The sequence below is a fragment of the Rhipicephalus microplus genome, chromosome 2, assembly GCF_043290135.1.
Source record: "Rhipicephalus microplus isolate Deutch F79 chromosome 2, USDA_Rmic, whole genome shotgun sequence".
NCBI classification, from domain to species: domain Eukaryota; kingdom Metazoa; phylum Arthropoda; class Arachnida; order Ixodida; family Ixodidae; genus Rhipicephalus; species Rhipicephalus microplus.
Window position 1 is genome coordinate 15,406,180 of NC_134701.1, and position 24,990 is coordinate 15,431,169.

Consider the following 24,990-nt stretch of genomic DNA (forward strand, 5'->3'; position numbering starts at 1 on the left):
GGTACAGTCCAAACTTCTTTGTGCCTGGTGAGTCGAACACTTGTGTTCACGCTAAGTTTAGAAAGATTTATTGTGGTATTGGTACCATGTTTGACAAACTCTTTATAGCATAACATTAGCCTGTAATTGTACAAGAAGAAAACTGGAAGAATATCATATTTTAGAAAAAGAAGTTTTGTAGAGGACAGATAGTGTTCAGCCGCAATATGTGGTACAACCCTTTTCTGTAATAAGTGCAACTTGCGCAAATTCGTCACACCGGTTGTGCACTACACAAAGCTACAGTACTGTAACAAAGATAATACCAGTGCACTGTATATAATAATTTTCACCTTAGTGGGAAGAAGAGATCGCAATTGTGCAAGGACACCAATGGCCGATGACATCTTAGAGTATAGAATATCAACATGTACATTCCACATAAGGTGTCGTGAAAAATATACACCAAGAATACTAACAGAATCAACCATGTCTAACTGCTGAGAGCCCAGAAATAAGCTCATCTTATTTATCAAGGTTTTTTCCTTTAGGCGTATATAAAATGACTTGTGTTTTTGAAGGGTTTAGTTTTAGTAAATTCACTGAAGCCCAGGTATCTATAGCATTGTGTTAGATAGATACCTGAAGCCCAGGTATCTATAGCAGACAGTGTTTCATTGGCCATTTCTTCTATCTCTGTTTCCATGCTCCCTGTAATAAAAACTGTTGTGTCATCGGCATAAGAGACAAATGTTGCGTTGTTTGTGCAGTGTACAATGTCATTAATATAGATCAAAAATAAAAGTGGCCTTAAAATACTTCCTTGTGGCACACCTACAACGACCGGCTTCCTTGCAGATATTTCATTGTTGGCATCTACGAATTGTGTCCTGTCTGAAAAGTAGGATTTTAAAAGAGCATGCGCTGACCCATGCACACCATAATTTTCTAATTTGCTGAGAAAGATGGAATGATTGATTAGGTCAAATGCCTTAGAAAAATCGACGTATATGCCTAATGCCATTTTTTTACGACTGAATGCATCTATGATTATTTCTTTATGAGTCAAGAGGGCTGTTTCAGTAGAGCGATGCTTCCTGAATTCATGTTGAAAATCTTGAAGCAAATTGTAGTGATTAAAAATGATAACAATCTGATATGCATTAATTTTTCCATTGCTTTTGAAAACGCTGGGATTATTGAAATAGGTTGATAATTGTTAATGTTCTCTTTAGCACCATGCTTGTAAACAGGGACAACGCGTGAAATCTGCATTTGTTTTGGAAATACACCTGTAGATAATACTAAATTATAAATATTATTATTATTATTATTATTATTATTATTATTTATTATACCTCGAAAACCCCAGGGAGGGGTGTTACATGAGGGGTGGGCAGTACAGGGTTTCTTCAATGTGCGCTTTAAAAAGAATGGGGCTGGAGTGGCGCACGACGTGGGACGGAAGGTCATTTCAATCCTTCGCTGTCTGAACGAAGAATGACCGAAGGTGAGCAGTTGTACAGGCATGCGCAGGGTAAACTGGGTTGTTGTGGTTAGTGCGGGAAGATATGCGATGCGCGGGCATGATAACAGATGCGTCGGACAGTGAGTGAAAAAATTTATGAAAAAGAGCTAATCTAGCGACTTTGCGTCGCAGTTCAAGGCTGGGAAGATGGGCTTTAATCTTTAAGTTAGTGAGTGGGCTCGGCAACACGTCAAGGATGGCGGACGCTTACCTGCGACGCCTGTTTTTCGTGCAGATGGTCGCCTGGTTGTGTTTCGCACCAGCCTCCTGCACGGAGCCTCACGGTACCGACGGAGGCCTGGTCCGGCTGCACCCTCGGCCGCTACGCCCAACCGACTTGCCGCTGCCGCCCTTCACGGAAATTCACACGGATGATGCGCAATGTACCGCCAAACCGCCACCTGATCTGCCCCGCTTCGCCCCCTCCCGGATGTCACGTGCCAACCACGTCACCGATTCGACGCCGCCAATTCACCGCCAAGATAAAAGCCCGAACATCACCCATGGTCCCACCAGTGGGCTCGGCAACACGTCAAGGATGGCGGACGCTTACCTGTGACGCCTGTTTTTCGTGCAGGTAACTAACCGTTACTCCATATTCGTCAAACCAACACGGTACTATGCATTGATAGTGTTGCCGAGCCCACGGTATTGTATTGCTGCATTGTGTCAATACTGCTACTGTTTTCTAAATTTGCTACTTCTTTCCGGCGATATAGAAGAAAATCCAGGTCCTACTACACGTTCCGCTTCCAGCGAAACTCCTGGTGATATCTTGGCAGCACTCGATGAAATTAGATTAAACCAAGACAACCTTATGAAAGAAATGAAAGCCATGCAAACTACACTGTCCCAGAATGTTAAAATGTTTGACGATATTAATCAACGGCTTGCTAAAATAGAAAAAGAATGTACCGCCGTAGGCACACTTCAGGCAGACTTTGAGGTCATTCGCTCAGTTACTGTCAAAAATTCCGAACAAATATTGCAACTAACCTGCAGTCTTGACGATTCAAACGATCACGCCCGGCGAAACAATCTCATATTTTATGGACACACTGATTCGGATCGCGAAACCTGGGCCCAGTCCGAGGAACTAATCATAAATCTCTGCAAAAATACGCTCAAAGTAACGCTCAACCCACTTGATATTGACCGCGCACATCGACTGGGATCTTTCCATTCTAACAAAAATAGACCGATCATTGTGAAGTTCACGCATTTCAAAGATAAAGACCGTATTCTTTCTAACGCAAATAAGCTGAAAAATACCACGTATAGCATTTCGCAAGATTACTCGCCTAACACCCGCTTGATACACAAGCAGCTGATTGCGTTTGGCAAAGCCCAGTCCCGACCCTATAAACTTGGATACCGAAAATTAACCATCGATAAGGTCACCAACATTCTTGATCCGACTACGCAAACGGTAGTCCCACGTGCTCCGTAGCTATCTGCTAAAGTCCGTACCGAGTCTAATGTAAACCTTATTTCGCTCATCTATACTAATATTAGGAGTCTACTGCCCAAACGCGATGCCTTGCACAGCCTAATTCAAGCAAGTGACTGTAACTTAGTTCTCCTAACCGAAACGTGGCTTAATGCATCTATCTTGGACTCTGAATTGCTTCCTCTGTTCAACAACTTCGATATTTTCCGTTGCGATCGCAAAAACAAGCGGGGTGGTGGAGTGTTAATCGCCGCTCACCACAGTTTACAATGCTGCGCTGTCGACATTCCTTCGAGTCTTGAAGTAGTCTTTATTCACTGCAAAGCTGCCGTTCCACCCGTTGTCATCGGCATCTGCTATCGCCCCCCTGATTCCGATCCTTCTTTCGTTGGTGAGCTTCATGATGCTCTACAACTATTAACGTCAGCGTCGGATAACGCCCCTATTCTCCTCCTTGGTGATTTTAACTTCCCGGCGATAACTTGGTCTAATCTAGCATTAGCAATGTCGAAACCGAACACTGAAAGTGACTTCATAGATACTTGCCTTACTTTCAACTTATCTCAAATGATTAGCTTTCCTACCCGAACGACTTTTAATTCATCAAGCTTACTGGATTTATTTCTCACGACCCAACCAGATAAAGTTTCGTCCATTTCAAGTCCGAGCAGCTTCAGTGATCATGCCGTCATTCATGCCACTTTTCAGTGCAACTTGCCCAATCCAAAAAAAGTAAAAAAGACGATAACCCTATACAACAAAGCAGATTATCAAGGAATGAATGATGAACTAGCTTCCTTTTCCGATTGGTTCCTCGTGGATTTTTCCTAACGTTCTGTTGACGAGAACTGGGAGCTCTTCAAAAACAAAATGCAGCAATTAATAAACATGTACATTCCCACAGTTACCATCACAGAACGGCCTACTTCGCCATGATACAATAATACTTTGAAACGACTTAGCAACAAAAAGAAAAGACAATTTCGGTCAGCCAAAAAATCAAAATCCAGTAACGCTTGGGAAAAATATCGTGAGACTGAAAAACTTTACGCATCCATGATCTCGGACGCTAAGCGGACGTTCTTCTCGTCAACCCTACCAGACATGCTACGCACAAACCCCAAAAAGTTCTGGAACGCTATCAACCCAACCCATGCTAAACCCATTTCTTTACTAGATGAAGATAATATTCCCATCCCGGAGTTCAAGGTCGCCGAAACACTAAACTCCACGTTTTGCTCAGTGTTTACTGATGAACCTGACGATGCATTTTCATGTGTTCCCGATGTATCTCCATGTGTGCCGTCCCATGATTGCCCTGCTATGCCCAGTGTCATTTTCGAACCAAATGGCATCATACAAGTCATTGATTCCTTAAAAGTGACGTCATCAGCTGGTATTGATTGTATAAATTCTAAAGTTTTAAAAAATACCAAACATCTCTGTGCTGTCATATTGTCGCACATCTTCCAGCAATCACTGTCATCTGGAGTGGTGCCACGGGACTGGAAGGTCGGCAAGGTCATTCCGATACCCAAAAAAGGTCCGTCATCCTCACCTTCAAACTACCGGCCCATATCACTAACATGCGTGTGCTGTAAAATAATGGAACATATAATTTATTCTCAAACAGTCAAATTCTTGATTTCTGTAAACTTTTTCCATCCCAGTCAGCACGGATTTCAGAAAGGCCTCTCCTGTGACACACAACTAGCGCTCTTTATTAACGACATCAGCTCAAGTATAGATCAGAATGTTCCTGTAGATGCCCTTTTCCTAGATTTTGAAAAAGCTTTCGATAAAGTACCCCATAAACGCCTTTTTTTAAAACTTTCCCGCTTAAACATTGACCCAGCAGTTCTAGAATGGATACGAAATTTTTTGTCGAACCGAGAACAGTTCGTTTACTCCAACCAGACATCATCTACCACGCGTCCTGTTCTTTCAGGTGTAGCTCAGGGTACGGTGCTCGGTCCCCTTCTATTTTTAATTTATGTTAACAACCTACCTAGCAATATATCGTCCCAAATCCGTCTATTCGCTGACGATTGCGTGATTTATCGTCCTATTAACTGCCCTAATGACTCCCAGATCCTTCAAAATGATCTAATAACTATAGAAACCTGGTGCAAAAAATGGCTCATGACTTTGAACATTAGGAAAACCTCCGTCATCTCTTTTCATCGCAGGAAATCTCACCCGGCTACTTCATACTTTTTTTCTGGTTGCGAAATATCCCTGGTGAATTCCTACAAATATTTAGGTATAAACATTACGCCAGATCTTACTTGGTCCTCCCACATAACAAACATTTCTAACGAAGCAAACAAAGTCCTCGGTTACCTAAGAAGAAATTTACGACTTGCTCCCCCTTCTGTTAAACTTTTAGCATATCAAACACTAGTCCGTCCGAAGCTTGAATACGCTTGCGCCGTCTGGGATCCCCACCAACCTAATCTTTCCAAAACATTAGAATCTGTACAAAATAGAGCATCCAGGTTTATATATTCCGATTACTCGCGCCACACAAGCGTTGCTAACTTAAAGATTAAAGCCCATCTTCCCAGCCTTGAACTGCGACGCAAAGTAGCTGCGTCGCAGCTACTTTGGGTAAGAACGGGGCATATGATGTCAAGCACATGCTTTATGGGGCGAATCTGGATACCATCGGCGTCCAAGGAGCGGCTGTTACTAATACAGTCAAATCTCAATATATCGAACACGAATATATCGAATTATTGCCTACATGAAACGGTTCCTATATCACGCAGGAAATCGCATGCATTATTGATTTTTTATTTCAAACAAAGTTTGACACATAATGGATATATCGAACTCGGCCACCCCAAACCACCCGCGCTCCATTGACAGGCGGCGAGCTTTCCCGCAACTCTCGAAAGTAGCGGTAGAGCGGCGGGCGTTTACGAATGCTGCCCACATCGATGGCGCCGAGAGCGCCATTTTAACGTACCGGCGTACGCGCGCCGCAGCCTTGCAGTAGAGGTTCTCGAATGAGGAAAGTGAAGAGAAAAGCGCGCAGCTGTTATTTTCTTTCAATACGAAGGCACCGACACGGCTTCGCGCGGGGGAAGGGGGAGTGGGAGGTGAAGATTGAGGAGGAAAGTATAGGAGAGAAAGGACGTAGACGACTGTCTCGGACGCGGCCCGCGCTGCCGCCAGGAAAGGGAAAGCAGTCAGGCGAGCCGGCATGGGCGCGCTTTACACCCGGACTCACGCCGCAGGCACTGCGCCGTGCTTCTGACCGGGTTGCAGAAATTAGGTGCCTTTTCTCATCTTCTAACCACTACCACCACCACTCACGCCGCAGCCTTGCAGCTTGCAGTCGTTGCAGTCTCTATGGTGTCAACGGCACACTGCGCACTTGTTGCAAGCTCCTCCCCCGTAGCATCGGCAGGCATCGGTCGTTGTGCTCGCAGTGTTCGTGCATTCGGAGTTAGGCCTGTAGCGCGCTGTGGTGCGCGACAGGCCTAACTCCGAACGGCGGAGCTCACGGATGTGGAGATTGTCGCCGAAGCTACTGCTGAGCAGCCAAATGAAGACTCTGCCAAGGTGGATCCCGCAAGCGCTGATAGTGCCCCGCTCCCGACATCAGCTGAGGTTGTAGCTGGCTTGGCCCTTGTGCGCCGCCACTGCCGCGCGATTGAAGGCACCGGCCTATCATTTATGAATCGCCTGGACTATATTGAGGACGCAGTCGTCAAACACACCATGGCCAACAAAAAGCAGGCTACTCTTTTTCAATATTTTAAACCAACACAATAAATACTATGTTTGAATCTTCAAGTGAGCATTTACTGCACCGCGCTTAAACGGTTCGTTGGTTGTTTTCAGCAAGCTGTTGATGCATATTTTTCGTGATTTTCTTAGATCGAATTTTGGATATATCGAACTATTTCACGATCGCCGCGCCGTTCCATATATCGAGGTTCGACTGTAGTACTGAAGCAAGAAAAAATTTCCAGTGGTGTAGTTGGGGCAAGAAATAGAGTGTCACTAAACGCGTTTACAGGCAGGAACTGAGCATAGTTATTGAGGCCATCAACATTATTTACCTGAGGTTTCAATGAAAACAACTCATTAAATGCATTCGGTATCGCATTTCCCGAAAGTTTTGGGCCATTGCGATTTAAGACGTCCGGAAGTACTGAAAGTGAAGTAGGCTTTAACAAAGCATTCAGTTTGCGCCAGACCACATCACTTTTTTTATTAACTGGGTCACTAAACATTGCTACAAAATAAGTATTCTTTGCAGACCTAAGCTGACTTGTTAGGCTATTTTGATATTTTTTTAAATTCGCTTTGGAGGGCTGGATCTCGAGACTTCACAAATTGAATAAACGCAAACATGCCCTGTATGCTCATTCGAAGAAGCTCAGGCGTTAGACAAGGTTTGCATGCCCTGGATACCCGTGCCACTTTTTTCTTGGGGAAATGATCATGGTAAAGTGTTTGGAAAGTGCTAATAAAAGCATTGTATGCAGCGTCACTATCTTTCGATTTGTAAACGCTATGCCATGCCTCTTGGGCAATAACCTTGCAAAATTCTTCAAGATTTGATAAGGTAATAGATTGAATAAAAACTGTCTTTGTAGTTTTAATAGCAATGGAGTGCATTCGATTTACCAGTAATATTGTAACAGCGAGCTGTGATAAGATGATTTTATTTACAGGAGGTGAACGATGGTCGTTTGCGGCAGCACACTGCGGTCGTGCCAAGACTCTCCGTCTTCCTCTGCTTCTCTTCTCTACCTTTTTCTAGTATATTACATTCTCCCGCAAGCAAACGAAGCCCGTAGGGCGAGTTATGATGCACAAGGAGGGTAGAAAGGTTTCAGGCGAGCAACGTGAGTGAGCTGCGTTCTGCTCGATCGTCGACCATTGGTCAAAAGACGAGCTATTACGTAAGTGAGCTGGCTTAGACGCTCCAAAACTACAAATGGGCCTGAATATCATGACAGAAGCTTTTGACACAATCCACGCTTGCGTTGCGGTGTCCAGAGTAACACCAAGTCACCTTTTTCGAATAAAACCGGTTCGTGACGGTCGTATCGTTTCTTCGAACGACGTTGAGAGGCCAGAGTACGAAGACGAGCGATTCGACGGGCTTCTTCCGCGAGGCACAGGGTGTTTGATACAGAGTCGTCATTGTGTAGAATGAAGGTTAAGAAAGTGTCTAGAGGGCTTAGTGGCAACCTGGCGTACAACAGATAAAATGGGCTGAAGTTCATTGTTTCATGTTTTGCCGTGTTGTACACGTACGTGATAAAAGGCAGCACTTCATCCCAGTTCTTGTGATTGGAAGAAACGTACATGGCAAGCATGTTGATCAGCGTTCTGTTTGTCCGTTCAACGAGGCCATTCGTCTGCGGGTGATACGGTATGGAATGACGGAACTGTGTTGTGCACATGCGTAGTAATTCTTCAACGGCATCGACAGTGAACTGGCGGCCACGGTCGCTGATAATAACACGCGGTGGGCCATGGCGAAGGACCACGGAGTGAAGCAAGAAGTCCGCCACGGATGCACCGGTAGAAGAGGGAATAGCTGCGGTTTCGGCATACCGCACAAGATGATCTGCGCAGACGGTTATCCAACGCTTCTTATTGTTAGATAACGGAAATGGACCCATAATGTCAATTCCTACTTGTTCAAAAGGTGTGCTGGGTGGTGTTAAGGGCTGAAGGGGACCTGGTGCAGCGGTGGCCGGGCGCTTGTGACGTTGGCACGTCTCGCAGCTAGCGACGTAACGCTTCATCGTTTCGTACATCTTGGGCCAGTAAAAGCGTTCCTGCGTGCGGTTCTAAAGGGGTGCATCTCTACGTTTGAAGTCGAAAGCAGCAACATGCCGGGAAAGGACCTGCACCAGCGCTTGCCGTTCCGTCGTACTGAGAGTCTTGCTGATCATAGTGAGCATTAGATCTTCATTATGGTGAATATCACAAGCAGAGGAAGAGGTGGGGAGGTCCGTAGCTATTGCGGCTATCGAGTTGCATGAGGCTTCATCAAAGAGAGCTATCTTCATCCCGCGAGGAAGCAGAACAGTTCAGCGCCCACAATGTTGCTACTCCTTTTGTCATGCACACAACAGAACAAGGCACAAGTATGTCCTTCTTAAAACAGTTCTTGCGTAGAGGCCCCACTACGAGGTCAACACAAGCATCATCAACCGCTGTAGAAGAGACTCGAATGGGTGTCAGGCACCAAGATGGTGCTATCACTTCATCAATCACACTAAGTGTGTTCCTGTCTTCGCCACGGTAGTCTTCTTCAGAAAGCGACGGTATAAACAAATTGTTTAGTGATATTTCCCCACTACCACAGTCAACGGAAGCACCGCATTGCTCCAGGAAATCGATACCAAGAATGACATCGTGCGAACAACGAGATAGAACCAGAAATTTCGAAACAAATACTTTTCCAGCCAATGAAACACTGACAACACATACACCAAGAGGATTAAGCCACTCGCCTCCTACACCACGAAAGGTGATTGTATCGTCCCATGAAAATATAACTTTGCGACCTAAGTGGTTTCTGAAGGCGAGGCTCATCACAGACACAGTCGCCCCAGTGTCAACTAACGCCATCGTCGGTATTCCATCAATCAACACATTCACTGTTTTTGATCATAACAATAGGCAGAGGTATATCTTGAAAAGACCGTCCGGCGACCTCACCTCCATTGGCCGCGGATTCTAGTTTCCCGGCGGCGGAGAAGAACGACGCACAGGAGACGGCGAGCGACGAGAACGGTTGGATGGTGGTGTCAAACTCCACTCGGATGCTGGCGAATCACTGCGTCTGGTCTCGCGCGAAAAACGGTCTTTTGGAAACAAGTCGGTTGTCCGCAGGTCATATGAAGCACCGGGTCTTGGTGGCGAAGACATGGCTGGTGTCTTTCGTGATTGGCGGCGTTGTTGGCGGCAATACCGTGCGATATGCCCAGTGAAACCACAGTTGTAGCACACGGGAGGGTCACGGTTTATACTATATTCAATGGAACGAATCCTGGGCCGCTGCTGTCGGCGAGGAAGTTCGTTATCACGCGAAGAACGGGTTTCTGCCACTCTCTGGAATTCATTGTATTCGTCGTAAATTACATCTTGGTAGTAGGGTTGATACTGTCCTTGCCGCAGCGGGACGTAGTCTGGCTGAGAGCCCTGAGTATAAGAATGTGGCTGTGCTCGTCGTGATCGTGCATCATAGGCAGGGCCTCTATCGTACTGAGGTGTGGCATCAGAATCCTCAAAGCCCTCCGCCACTCGGTGCGAGGAGAATGAAGCAACGTTTCGCTCGAACTCTGGTGGCTGATAGGGGGGATGAGTGCTTGGGCAGTTTGCCACTTGCGCGTACAGGCCGAGTTCTTCACGTACTACCTGCCGGATTGTTGTTGCAAGATCAAGCGCCTGGTTGCTGTCTATGCTCGTGATGGTCGTCACATTGGGTAGCCTGCCGAACTTCGGCGTGATGCGTCTCGTCTTTAGTTGTTCAAAAGTGCGGCAATGACGAATGACATCGGTGACAGATGTCAAGGTGTCTTTCGCGATGAGGAAACTGTAAACATCCTCGGCGATTCCTTTTAGAATGTGCCCGACTTTGTCTTCCTCAGACATTCCGGAGTCAATGGTCCTACATAGCTTTATGACTTCCTCAATGTAGGTCGTGCAAGTTTTACCTGGCACTTGAGTGCGTTGCATTAGCGTCTGTTCTGCTCTTTTCTTTATCATTGTTGGGTCGCCGAAGCGCTCTTTGATTTCAGAAACAAATCTGTCCCACGTCGTTAGCGTTTCCTCCCGATTCTCGTACCACATTGATGCAGTATCTGTCAGAAAGAACAAGACGTACAAAAGCTGAGAAGCGGCATCCCATCTGTTAGCGGCGCTCACCCGTTTGTAATGGATGAGCCAAGCCTCGACGTCTTCATCTGGTCTGCTGGCAAAGGGACGAGCATCTCTCAGTTGTGGAGCCGAACTGGTCGGCGCAGAAGTCGAGAGGGGTCGGTGTTCATTTGCGTTGTGGGACATGTCCAGACCAGATGGATTCGGTGGAAGTCCAGCAATGCGACGGCTCCGTCGAAGAACTTGCGGTTCACCTTCCGTCTTCGGGTGTCGATTACCCAGCACCTCCACCAGAACACCAGAACTGTAACAGCGAGCTGTGATAAGATGGTTTTATTTACAGGAGGTGAACGATGGTCGTTTGCGGCAGCACACTGCGGTCGTGCCAAGACTCTCAGTCTTCGTCTGCTTCTCTTCTCTACCTTTTTCTAGTATGTTACAATATAATACCTAGGTGATCACTATTGTCAGTGTACACAACATCGGCCTCCAACAAGTCGATGTTAATGCCTGAGATGAATACATCTAACAGGGATGTGCCGTCGATAGTCGTGTTTGAAAAACCGTAAGTTGTGATGAGTGAATGGAAATCTTTTTGTAACGGGGCGACGAAAGCATGTTCATATTGACGTCACCACCTAAGATCAGGTTGATTTTCTCTTCTAATGAATAGCTGAAAAGCTTTTCAAGGAATGCGAAAAATCTTGTTGTGTCACCAGATGGAGGTCTGTACATAACGGAGAACATGTTGTTACGGCTCTGCACTGTTAACACCTCATAATCAGGGGTTACATCAGTAAATTTGACCATGAGCTCAGCCAAGATATTTTCCTTGAGAAAGAGTGCGATACCACCCCCTCGTTTATCACGACGATTTCGGAGGAACGATTGATAGCCAGGAAGCTGAAACATGTCAGATGTGGGTGTTAACCAAGTTTCAGTTAACATTATTACTGAAAACGATGTTCCGAAAGTATCGAGTAGCAAGCTGAAATCGTCTATTTTGTTTGGTAATGAACGAATATTCTGATGAAAAAAACGTCAATTTTGGTTTTTTAGCTGAGACTAAATGTTTTATTCCGGAAGGCACGTAACTCATTATCAAGCCAAGTCAAACTCCGTTAGGTCCCATTAGCAAATTTTGGACAGGTCCCCTGTGCTTCCAATGACACACACCCGACTGTCCTCCGTTTCCCTCGCCTTGATACGACAACCATCAGTCCAAAGAAACTTCCACCTTTTTTTCCTTTTTTAGAGCTAATGCCCGCGCAAGAAGGCGCTTGTTTTCAGGCATCAAGTGTTCATTGATATAGATTGGAACGGCCGGGGTCTGTGGGAGGTCAAGGTCTGCCGTAGTTAACCTAGCTTTTCTAGCTTTGCTGATAAAGTCAGCTTTCTTTGTTCTCACGCAAAATCGGGCTATTATGTTTTTGTCCTTCCTGGCGGGTACACGGTGAATGACATCAATGTCTGTAGAGGTCACTGGACACCCTATCTTGTCCCCAATTTTTTGCAAGATGGCTTTGCAGTCCTCCCCCTGCGCGCAGGGTATACCCTTGATTTCAATCTTGTTGATACGAGAGTATTGCTCCAAATTAGCAAGTCTTCTCGCTAGGTCCTTGTTTTCTTTTCTCAAAATTTTGTTGTCCAAAGCTAACGCTTCCTGATCTTGTTTCATTTTTTTGTACAGTGAGTTAAACATCTCAAGGCTTTTGCGCATTTCTGCCACCTCTTTTCAAAGTGCGTCAACCTCACGCGACAATTCAGCATTCGTGACCATGGTTCAAAAGAAAAGTACATGTTCCACCAGTCAACTCAGTCCTGTGCCTGCTGCTGCCACTTTATAGCAACAAACTTCCTAATCTCATCGGCCCACCTGACTTTCTGCCTCCCCTTGATGTGTTTGCCTTCTCTGGGAATCCAGTCACTTACCCTTAATGACCAGCGGTTACCCTGTCTATGCACTACATGCCCGGCCCATGTTCACTCCTTCTTGATATCACCTATGATATCCTTAACAGCGGTTTGTTCCTTGACCCACTGTCAAGGAACACTGTCAGCTGTCGTCTTGTCTCTTAAGGTTACACCCATCATTTTCCTTTCCATCACTCGCTGCGTCGTCCTCAATTTGACCTGAATCTTCTTTTTAAGCCTCCAGTTTTCTGCCCAGTAGGCAAGTACCAGCAAGATGCAGCTATTATATACCTTCCTCTTGAGAGATAGTGGCAATCTACCAGTCATAATTTGAGAATGCTTGCTGAATATGCTCCACCCAATTCTTATTTTTCGAGCTACTTGAATCTGCTGCTTTGGCCACCTAGTGCATATATACAAACGTCAAACAAAACTGACAAGATCACAGCCACCTTAGTTGTTCATCCAACAGTCAAAAGCTAACGACATGCTAGGTTACTTCAAACGAAATTTTTCTTTAACTCCACAGAAACTAAAACAACTTTACATCACCAATGTTAGACGTAACCTTGAATATGCATGCTCGATATAGGACCCTGGCCATGCTAATCTGAAAAACAATCGAAAATGAGCAAAATCGAGCAGCCTGTTTCATCCTTAACAATTACCATAAATCTTCTAGCGTAACTAATATGAAACTAACACTTGGCCTTCCTCTCCTTTCTTCTCGTAGGAGGTTAGCTCGTCTTTCCATCTTTCACAAGATCTACTATCATAACCATGAGCTCAAGTCCCGATACATTACACCAGCATCTTATATCTCCCCACGTGTCAATCATCCTTGCAAAGTTCATGTACCTCCATAGCGCACAGCGTCCTACTCATATTCATTCTTCCCGAAAACATGTCCCGAGTGGAATCGCCTGCCTGCGTCACTTGTCGCAATCAGAGACACAGGTCGTTTCCGTAAAGCACTAAGAAACGCGTTATAAGCCTTTACCAAGCTGCTCCCCTACTGCAGTTGCGATTTATTGTTTGATTACCACTTTTTACACCTCTTTTTTGTTTTGTTGTTAGTTAATATTTATTGTGTTTTGCTTAGTTACTTTGTATGCATTTTTTTGTCATTCTAGTAATCCGGTATGTTTTCGTTCCTCTCCATCACTACTTCTGTATCTATTTAAGAACATAAGTACATAATTCGATTTTCTGTGTTATATTATCAACTGCCATCCTCTGTTTATCACTGTTTTATTATGTTGCATCATATTAGCATATGTATAAATATATTTTTATTTGTTACTATTTATGCTCGTTTATCTACACTCATAATTTTGTCTCCCGCTTTAACATTGTTCTTTGCTTTATATTTCATTGTACTGTACATATTTTTTTTTGTACTTTAGTGCCTCCCCTCTATAATGCTTCTTGTAAGCCCCGAGGGTATAAATAAATAAATAAATAAATAAACAGTGGTGACTGCATTTACAGCGATGCTTGAATATGTGCGTAATGTTAAGCAGTTGTTAATTGATTAAGATGTCAATTTTTGCACGTTGGCCTTGCATTACAGTGAACCGCAATGCAACTTTGACAGCAGATGAACAAAAAGCAACAGACAACATTGAAACAGTGCCCCACCATATGTTCACTAGGCGCTAGGTTCATTGCTAGACACGAACGTGATCTGGTTTTTCTCGGTGAATGTTAAAGTGATCATAAAAAGAAATAATTACTTGGTTTAGATTGATAAACTGCGCTCTGAAAACAGTAATGCCGTAAGTTTCACTGTCATAAGTTCAGTAATAGTGGATAAAACCAAATTTAGTTTCCCTTTTAAATATCAGTGTACTTTTAGTATTTTCGCGACATTGACTCCATGAAACGCAAAGTCCCCTTGGTTCACGCTTATACTAAAACGACTACTGAATAAAAAAAAACGAATTTTTCGAAGGGCAAAGCTAACTAACAACGCGGAAAGGTGGTCCTCTTATCATCACGCAGCTGACGAGTACACTCGCGCATTATCCGTTGCAAAAGAAAATTATTATCAACAAACGCTTCCCTCCCTGCTTGCAACTAACCCACAGAAATTTTGGCAGATGATTAGGGAAAATGAAAAAAAGGCGATAGAATTAATCCGTGATGATAACAGCCGTGTACCAAAAGAAGAGTGTTGTGTCATTTTAAGCTCTGTGTTTTCATCATGCTTTGTTAAACCTACAGCACTTTCCTTTCCCGATACCCCCACCCACAACTTTGTTCCCATGGAACCCCTTTTATTTGACTGTGTCGGCATACAAAAATTGATAGAAAACATGAAATTAGCCAGTGCTCCAGGTGAAGACTATCTGTGCAAAGTTTTTGCATAATACCTCTGTTTACTCATCTGTCATTTTATGTAAGCTTTTCACACAGTCTTTGGAATGTCATTGCCTCCCGGGCGACTGGAAAGCGGGAAAGGTGGTTCCTCTTCACAAATCAGGTGACGTTCATAACCCGCGCAATCGCAGGCCCATATCGTTAACAAGTATACCGTGTAAGCTCATGGAACACATCATCTACTCCCACATAATCACTTTTTTAGAAAACAACTCGTTCCTTAGTGATCACCAGCATGGATTCCGGAAACAGTACTCGTGTGAGACCCAACTTCTCTGCTTTACTAATGACCTTTTTCTTGCCATTGACGCTTCTTCCCTTGTTGACTGTATTTTTCTCGACTTTGCTAAAGCTTTTGACACTGTATGCCATAAACTGCTACTGCTAAAACTAAGCAAACTTAATCTTGATGCTAACATATTAAAATGGATTGAATGCTTTCTAATAGACCGCTCCCAATTTGTAACTGCAAATGAATCCAACTCCCCCCTCTCACCCGTAACCTCTGGCGTCCCCCAAGGATCCGTTCTTGGCCCACTACTCTTCCTGATTTACATTAACGATTTGCCACATAACATCTCTTCTATTAAACTTTTCGTCGATGATTGTGTTATTTACCGTGAAATTAAAACCCCTTCTGACCACCTTGCCCTTCAGTGTGACTTAGACAATGCTTCATCTTGGTGCGATACTTGGCTAATGAACCTTAATGTTACTAAATGCAAGGTAATGAGAGTTTCACGTCGAACATGTAATATTTCTACTAACTACGTACTTAATAATTCTCCCCTTACTAAAGTTAGCTCTTACAAGCACCTTGGCGTTACAATTTCTGACAACCTTTCCTGGCCGTCTCACATTGACCTTATTAAAAACAATGCTAACCGCACACTTGGTTATTTACGCCGTAACTTCTCCCTTGCCCCGATGCAACTGAAACTTCTGCTCTATAAAACATTAGTCCGACCAAAGGTAGAATATTCATCATCTGTATGGGATGGGATCCCCACGTAAACATCCATATCAGTAGCATCGAAGCAATTCAAAATCGCGCTGCTCGTTTCATTTTGTCGAACTATTCCCGTACAGCAACCCATACGTACCCATACGAAGTCAACTTTAAATCTACCTAGCCTATCATTTCGCCGCAAAATCTCGCGCTTGTGCCTCTTCCACAAGTTGTACCATACCATGCACTCACTGAGTAACTCGCTTTTTTTGCCACCATCCTACATTTCATGCCGCAGCGATCACCACTTCAAAGTTGGAATTACAAGCAGCCGTACAAACCTCCATTTTAATTCATTCGTGCCCAAAACAAGCACGGACTGGAATCACCTTCCCGCTTCCATCGCATCCATCACTGACCCGGCCAACTTCAAGAGTACCATAAACGCATACCCTTTTTAAACATGCTCCATTTGTTTGTGCAAATTGTTACTTGTTTTTCCACCCCTCCTCTCTGTAACACCTTGTGCATTGAGAGAAAATAAATGAAATGAAATGAAAATGTTCTGAAACTTTGTATGTTAGGTCTATAGCACACAGAGATGACAATGTACTTCAATATTATTGAGTACAAGCTATGTAGCACTCAGTAGACATCTCGAAAATTTACCAATTCTTGGTGTTTGCTGCCGGAACCTCACGGTGGCATCTCCATCTGCATTCTTTCTCTGTACGCTCACTCACCAAGCGTTTTGTCGCAATAAGAGAGGCGTTTCTGAGATTCCGAAATTGTACTTTACTAATATGTGAAAAATCCTTTAGCTTTTTAGCCTGCCTTCAATATGTGCAGTGTAGTAGTATGTAGCACACTGATACTTCATACCACCAGATGAAGAAATAATTTTGATTTATTAATTTATAACCAAGGCCACCGCTTACAAGTTACAATAGGCAAGCATGCCACTGCTGACAGTTTTCTACCCAGTGAAGATGACCAATCTTTTTGCCAACTACAGTAGAATCCCCATTATATGAAGTCTGCTGATACGGAGTTGTCGAATTTCCTGGCTGCATTCCTTTGTGTTCAATGGGCAGAAATTTGAATGTTTTGAACACTTTTCTGCCTCACAGCGAGTGCTACAAACTTGGGTACCAAAGCAGTCGAGCGATGGTAGACAGCAGTGTGTTACGCAAGTACCCACATGGCCAGGGCTCACAGAGTCGAAAGTGTATTTATTACTGCCGTAACCACTGCGGACAAACCCGCAGTCACTTCTGACAAGATCGTACATGGCGAGAATGAAAATCCTGTAGTACACACTTATCCAATGCTCACAGAGTAAAAAAAATGTTGCTTGCAATTACCACTGTAGACAATCCTGCGGTAAATGCTACCATGGATAGCAACAGCACATTTCTGAAAGCGGCCAGCGCATACGAATTGAAAACACAGGGATGGAAAAAGGTACATAGGTTTCGGAGAAGTCCTGGGAGCAGGCAAAAGTGCCTTTTGTAGCAGGCTTAGAGCATCCAAAAAAACACTTTGACGCAAGCTTGGAGCCGCTAGATATGCCTTTTCGAGCAAGTTTGGAGCAGCAAGAACATTCAGATCAGACGTTTCACAGCCCCTGTGAAGCAACATTCGTGCAATGCTGGAATTTTCAGCCACTAAGCTAAAATGTGCCATAACATATTATTATTGCAATACGAATACTTGGGCACCTCTCAATGGGTCTTTGCCATCGCCGTTACCATTGTGTCCCATATGAAGTCCGAATTGATAACATCTACTTGCGTACCTTATGATTTACCAGAGGGCGCGTGAGTGGGGTCGATCAATGCGGCCGAGATCAAAAAAGTCAGCCCAACACTGCGACAATAACAATAACATCACTGCGACCGGCAGGCCTTGTCGAAGCAAGCACAGAGGAAAAAATCTTGAACAAGCATAAAATAGTGCAGGGCAGGGTGTTGCTCAAGCAGCAACTATCAACTTGGCTTGTAAGAGCCTGGTTGCAATCACTGGTACACATTAGCTCAGCAACGTGTGTGGCCAGATGCCACCAAGCAAACAAAAAAAGTATTTCCCATTTTTGAAAATATTTCGAATTATGATTAAAAAATGCCACTCATATACAAAAGAGAGTTTACAACATTCCCTAGTGATTTTTTTGGCAACGAGAAAATATGTGGAGCTCTGAACGAAAGCAGATACAGTAAACCCTCGTTATAGCGAAGTCAGCACGACAGAAAAAAAAAATATATTCAATAGAAGCGGTAATTAGATATACATGACTGCCCCATAAAAGCTAAGCAAGTACGAGTAAATTAGGCATGACAACTTCACAGAAGTGGTATTCAGTGACATAAACCTTAATTCACGCACAAAACAGTCAATCAGCTGGTGCAGAAGACTGAGGCGCAAAAAACATAACGTGAAGCAGGAAGAGCAGGAGAGAAGGCAGAACAGCGCCAAAACTAGTCCTTTTGGAATCAGTCAGCTGGCTTTGTGAGGTGCTTCGGTTGGGTGCGAGGAGTGCCTGCTCCAGTTGGTTCAGGCAAATTACGACGACGTGGTCACCTCCCCCGCACTCCACTCTATTTTGCAACAGACAGAGGCTCTCCTGTGTTGCGCTACTGTTGCTCATCTTCCTCCTCAGGGCCTCCAAGTAAGCAGACTATTTCATCATCCGTAGCTAAGCCAACAACCGTCTGTAGCTACTATCTGTGTCAGCCACTGTGAAGGATTTGAAGTTGCCTTCCACAGCTCTGCCAACGATGCTGTTCACAGCTTCAAAGAGACCGTCGCAGCCCTCAGTCATCATCAGTGTCTTCTGCATGCGACCAAAAAATCCGGCATGTGCGACGAAATGCGTGTACAAAGCAGTTTGCAACCTTTACAGGTGCCAGTTCTTTCCATGAATGGCATAGTAAATGCACTGCTCGAAGTAAGTCAATGCTTTATCCCATATTGGCATCATACGCAACGAGCATCCTCTGCACAATTAAGAAACATCAAGCCAAACTCGGACCAGAACGAAAAACTTAATATTGCTGTGATAGCATATCTGATATCTGGATAGAATGTGTCCTCATTACAACCTCTTTCATCATCCTTAATCATACCAAGTTTGTAAAAGACTTTTCCCGGGTAACTTTCAGGTTGTCTTAATAATGCCTTGGTCCATGAGCTGCAATATCACGATCGTATTCGCTGGTAGAAATTCCAAAGTGATCGCTTGCAGACTTTCAATCGTGCCATGACTGAGGCAATTTTCGATAAGAACACACAGCTTTGCTTTTCTGTGAACTTTCGATCAAGCAGGCGCACAAACTATTCGAAGACAGTTGTCATCCCAAGCTTGTCTGCTGCTTTTGTTTATGCAGCCATTAGGTACCACGTTGTGAAAGCATCGCGGCTTTGCCCACTTCCCTGGTATCAGCAAAGGGAGCTTGTTCTCCCCCTTCACATTAGCACCGAACAGCAATGTAACATGTTTTTTTTTTTTGTTTACATCCTGATGAGGTTCCGCCCAGTGTAGGGTACGTGCGCGTCAGCAATAGTTTGTAAAAGAAGACCATCTCGTCCAAATTGTAAATGTCTCCCTCTTTATATAGCTGAAGTAAGGCCTCAGCCGATACTAGTGCCATCCGTCTATGACGTCGCGGTCTACGGCTGCACTTTCACCAACGATCGATTTTGAAAACGGTGTGGTCTCTTGAAACGTTCAAACCAGCCGTTGCTGCAGTTAAAATCTTGCCTGCTTATTTGGGTGGCAAGGGCGTCAAATTTTACACTCAATGCAAGCCCATTTACAGGAAGGTTCACGCTTCTAGTGTTTTTGAGCCATTCGAGAAGCGCTCTTCCCACTTCAAGATACATAGAATCACAGTTGCGCTTTCGTTTGGCTGAGCAACTCTTGTCAAAGCTGTCGTGTTTAGCATCCTTATTCTTCAAAACTGTTGTAATGTGAATGGCAGTATTCCGAACTGTCCTACGATTTCAGACTTTTGCCTGCCTCCTTTTTCCACATCACACCAGTTGAGCTATTCACAGCAGTTGAGCTATCTGCTCCGATGTCAGACACTTCCGTGCGGGCACCGGCGGTGCCATCTACACTTGACGGCAACTAAAAGCACTAACAATGCACACACTTCCTGCGTTCACACAGACCTCGCACAACACACGCGCACGTGTGTCTTTCAACCACAGATGGGAAAAACCCAGAGGCATGCAGATACTCCGTATTGGTCATGTGACACTATTGGCGTAGCCAGTGGCCCAGCGGCAGGGAGCAGCCAACATGCGCCTCCGTACAAGATGGTACCAGAGTAGAGCGTGGAGAAAGAGGGTAAAATTCACACCTCGGGGACTCGCATAATCTACACCAGTCTGCACGGGGGCGCTTTAGCCTTTCAACACTAGCGCAAACATTGCTCGCTCAGCGCAGAAAAGGCCGCTTGGCACGGCACATAGATGAAAGAAGTGCGCAGGCACTTCGGCGGCCTGGGTGGTCGCTCACCCGCTCTTAGCGCCGCCGTGAATATGGATCCGCAGCTTGTTACTTTGCTCTAACAGGGGTACACTATCGACATGCTTCAAGTAACTCAATCTAAATCACACGCAGTGGGGTCTGGACACTTTGATAAAAGTGATAATTCGAATAAAGCGACTTCATTATAATGAGGGTTTACTGTAGCTACTTCTTGACATTGTTTTCAAGGCACACTCTATTTGGTTGACTGCGCGTTTGCCAGGCAATAAATAAGGTTACTTGTCGATTGCCTTAAAATATATTTGATGTAGACTTATGTGCCGGTCCTAAAATCGTCACCATTGCCACCTTCCGCGGCAGTGCTCACGGGGGATAGACGAGAGAGGTGTCAGGATAGAAATTTGTCCATACAATTAAAAAAAAAACCTCTTTTCCCAAAAGGACAGAGCAGTTAACCACGGTAGCAAATCTCTCCAAATGGTACTTATTGACAAATACTGCTGTCTCAATTTTTCAGACATAGCAGGTGTACATACAGATGTCTAGCACCTTGAAAAAATACACTTTAAAAGCAAAATAGATGTGTACGCAATTTTTTTTTCACACTGCTCAGCACCGAGTCAGCTCAGAGACTCTTCAGCCTCATTCCATAAATCAATGTGGAAAAAAACAAACAAAAACAATTCAAAACATCTCTAACAGGCAATAACTTAGGGGATCAGATCGCTGAGTACATTGATATGTGGGGTTTAACGTCCCAAAACCACCATATGATTATGAGATGGTATGTTGGGTTTAACATCCCAAAACCACCATATGATTATGAGAGACGCCGTAGTGGAGGGCTTCGGAAATTTTGACTACCTGGGGTTCTTCAACGTGCACCCAAATCTGAGCACATGGGCCTACAACATTTCCGCCTCCATCGGAAATGCAGCCGCCGCAGCCGGGATTCGAACCCGCGACCTGCGGGTCAGCAGCCGAGTACCTTAGCCACCAGACCATCACAGCGAGGCCAGATCGCTGAGTACAGTTGCAGAAGATGCAACGAAGGATATATGGGTGCTAGAACACTAGAAGCTATGTGAAGTATTTTATGCTGAAGGATGACACAGTTGCGAGTGCGCCGATGTTCGAGAGGGGGAGCAGCTATAAAACATGTGCATGCGAAGTAGGCGATGAATGCTGGTCACTGCGAGAAAATATAAACCTTATTGCTGCTTTTCAACAGATTCTCACATAGTTATGCCTGTGGTGAGGTGACGAAACAAGCAACGCATATTTAGGCCTGGCCAGAGTCTCATGCGCTGTCAGTCTAAATTCTCTTGTCGGCTTGCTTAAGCTGCGTTGGAGATACCAAAGTTTACGAAAAGCTTGCTGCAAATTGTTTTGAAATGCTGTACCATTTTAAATCTGTCGTGAGAGTTCCACCAATGTATTTAAACGTCGTAACATGTACTAGACTTACACCGTCATTAGTATATGTAATATGAAGAGGCTCTTTCTCATCCGAAAAGGTCATGACTACGGTATTTTTGAAATTATTGGACATTTACCATGCCGGAGATAAAGTTTTTGAAGAGCTTGCTGAAAATTATTTCGAAATGCTGTGCAATTTTAATTTTGTCATGAAAGTTAGACCAATGTATTTAAACTCCGTAACATGTACTAGACCTACACCGTCATTAGTATATGTAATATAAAGAGGCTCCCTCATTTGAAAAGGCCATGTTCACGGTATTTTTGCAGTAAATAAACATTTGGCATGTTTCACTCCTGTTACAAAATGACGAGAAAAAAAAAAGAACACTATCCGGCACATCTTCATTGTGAGTACTATTAGATATGGTTTTAACAATAACGCAGTCATCTGCATTCACTCTATGCTTAATTTGGGTGTAACTGATCATTTTTTGCTACCCCGTTTATATAAATAATAAACAAAAGCGGCTTAACAACTGAGCCTCGAGGACCCCCCGTTGTGATCTCTACGACAGATGACTTCGGTTGGTTAAACGTAACAAATTTTGAGTGCGACTGCAAGTAATCTGCAATCAAATCGACCAACTTCTTGTCCCCAAAAAATTTGTAGAGCTAGAAGTTTTATGTTAAGCCATGTCAAAGACAGTCAATAAATATGGCATCAATCTGTATTCGGATGTTGAAGAAAGAAACAATATTGAGCGTGAATTCAAGCATGCTGATGATGATGAGTGGTATTTTATGGCACCAGGGCCAATTCATGGCCAAAGAATGCCATTGCCATTTCAGAAGACCGAAGATGTGAGCAATGATATGGTGCATGGCTGTATAGGGGCCTTGAAATTCCTTGCGCTAATGCGGGTAAAAACATAAAGAAGTATTAAAATCATGACAGTGACATGAAATATGTGTATTGAAAGTAGACGGCGAAAAGTCATGATTATAAAACCATGGCGGGGATGTAGTCACCCCAGCCGCAACGTCGGTACAGAGAGAGAAACAACATTTATTTACGCATCCGGCATGCGGGAAGTCACCGGCCACGCAGGGCACGGGTATTCCCTATCTGTAGACTATGGCTAATAGATTCCTATAGTCCCAGGGCCTGGATCTTGAGGACGTTGTGCTCCGGCTAGGCGTTGAATACTCGGGCTCCTCCACTCCCATTGTCTGTGGCGTCGGCTCTCTTTCTCCTCTGCTTTGCCAGGGCCTCCTCAAGCCGCTGGATGGCCCTTCGTTGCATGGTTGAGCCTTTGGAGCTTATCCGCGCTCCCACCTCTTTGGGATACATGGTGTCCTGGCACTGCCCGTTCCCATTGTTCGCAGCACTGTTACACCCGCCCCACATGATGTGGCGGAGGGTACAGAGGTCGTGCTTTGGATCACCTCGAAATAAGCAGTGAGAACTATGTACATCATTTAAAAACATAGACAGTGATTGGAATCCAAAAAGCGGATCCCTACCGTTGAGCATCCTAGGGTGTAGTGGAAGCTGCTGTCGGTAGGGTAGTAAAAAGTGCTTTTTCCATAGAGCATCTAACTCATTGCACTGCACAAGGATGTGGAGAATCGTAAGTCGTTCTTTACATCTCTCGCACAATGGCGGATCACTGGCAGACAAAAGATATGAATGTGTAGAGAGTGTGTGTCCTCTTCTTACCATGTAAGTGTTACTTCTGTGTGTCGAGATTTTTATAGTGGCGGCCAATTACCAAGTTGCGGCTTAATGGCATGGAGTTATTTGTCTCTGTGTATATTCCACGTACTCTGCCAATAGCCCCTAAGCTATCGTTTTAGAAAAGGTTTCAAGTTAATGGCAGGGATTGGTATTGATACATTGGCAGCTGTGTCGGCAGATACAGCCAGCTTGTCCACCAAAATGTTTCCTTGTATCTCACGCAGACAAAGACATGCTGTTTTGATGTGTACAGTGTGCATAAAAGTGAGTAAAGCAACACTAACATTGGCTTTTGTGTTTTTAGGAGTTTTTAGGGCTTTCGCGTTACTTGGGGAATCTCTGTATTTACTGTCTTTTGTACCTTTATCTGTATAATGTGTTTTACAACTGCCAGTAATGCATAAGCTTCTCCTGTGAAAATGCTTGCATCAGGATGGAGAACGCCGGCCTCCGAAAAGGATTGACCTACATGACACAGAAGTGTTAGACTGTGACGCATCAGTAAAGAACTCAAGACGTGTATTTACCTTGTGGTTCGAGGAAGTATTTATGGACGTGTGCAAGTGGTGCGTGCTTTGTGACTTCCACGAAAGAGACATCACAGTCTACAAGCTGCCACTGCCATGGCGCCAAATATGTAGTAGGAGTCATCAAACTGCGTTCAAGAAGAAGCCCACCTGTTTCATCAGCGAGGCCCCTTATAGAGAGCGAGGCCTTGTGGTTGGGAAATGGCAAATGCGCGAAGTAGGGGTAGTTTCAGCGCTCGGTGGCCACTCGCCAGCTCCTGCGGCATGTTATATAATTTCTTTGACGTATTTTCACGATAAATTAGACATTGATATTTACAGAACAAATAGTTTCTAAGCCATACTACCAGAATATGTGGTTTTAAAAAAATCGACTTTTTCACAATTTTTCGGTTTTCAAAGGGCGCGTCCCCCTTTAAAAGTATCTAGTAACGTTGGTTAAACCCCCTATATGAATGAATCATGTACACGGTCAACAATTTTCCTGTTAGTATTGAAATATTCTTAGCTTCTCTGTAGCATAAGATATTACTAAAAAATGTACTTATAGGCCAGCGTAAATGGTGCGCAATAAAGTGGCGCTATCTTCGCATCACGTCATGATCCTGTGCTCATCAGTGCGTCTCGAGCAACTTTTCTATGTGCTCATGAAACCATGCATGCAGTTTCCAGGTCGGCAAGATATTGGAGTGACGTGGTTTACACCTACACCTACTTTGTCACAGAAATTACGTACAGTGACGTTG

General features: G+C 44.3%; 2 protein-coding genes across 7 annotated transcripts in view; both read right to left on the reverse strand.

Annotated features, from left to right (window-relative positions):
- LOC119169206 (vesicle transport protein GOT1B) overlaps nt 1–24,990 on the reverse strand; it is a 176,301-nt gene that overhangs the window by 84,614 nt on the left and 66,697 nt on the right. For 2 of the 5 annotated variants that reach the window (XR_012893485.1, XR_012893486.1), the window contains exon 4: nt 1,719–1,858. The exons of the other annotated variants lie outside the window; for them this stretch is intronic. The gene's annotated coding sequence lies outside the window, so the exon portion shown is untranslated. The remainder of the gene's footprint in view (nt 1–1,718; nt 1,859–24,990) is intronic. 5 annotated transcript variants of the gene reach the window in all.
- Nucleotides 1,865–24,388, reverse strand: LOC119169209 (uncharacterized). Of its 2 annotated transcripts, none has more exons than XM_075886167.1 (2): nt 24,245–24,388; nt 1,865–24,182 (listed from the first exon to the last, which is right to left on the reverse strand). In XM_075886167.1, exon 2 carries the CDS (start codon nt 11,001–11,003, stop codon nt 9,675–9,677), a length of 1,329 nt encoding a protein of 442 aa, XP_075742282.1. In that variant the 5' UTR covers nt 11,004–24,182; nt 24,245–24,388; the 3' UTR covers nt 1,865–9,674. The 2 variants fall into 2 exon arrangements, with proteins under 2 accessions (XP_075742282.1, XP_075742285.1); XM_075886170.1 differs by having other exon boundaries at nt 1,865–23,425; nt 23,504–24,388.

What these genes read in the sequence shown, in the direction of transcription:
- LOC119169209 (XM_075886167.1), bottom strand. Translation starts at nt 11,003, where the DNA reads ATGTCCCACAACGCAAATGAACACCGACCCCTCTCGACTTCTGCGCCG.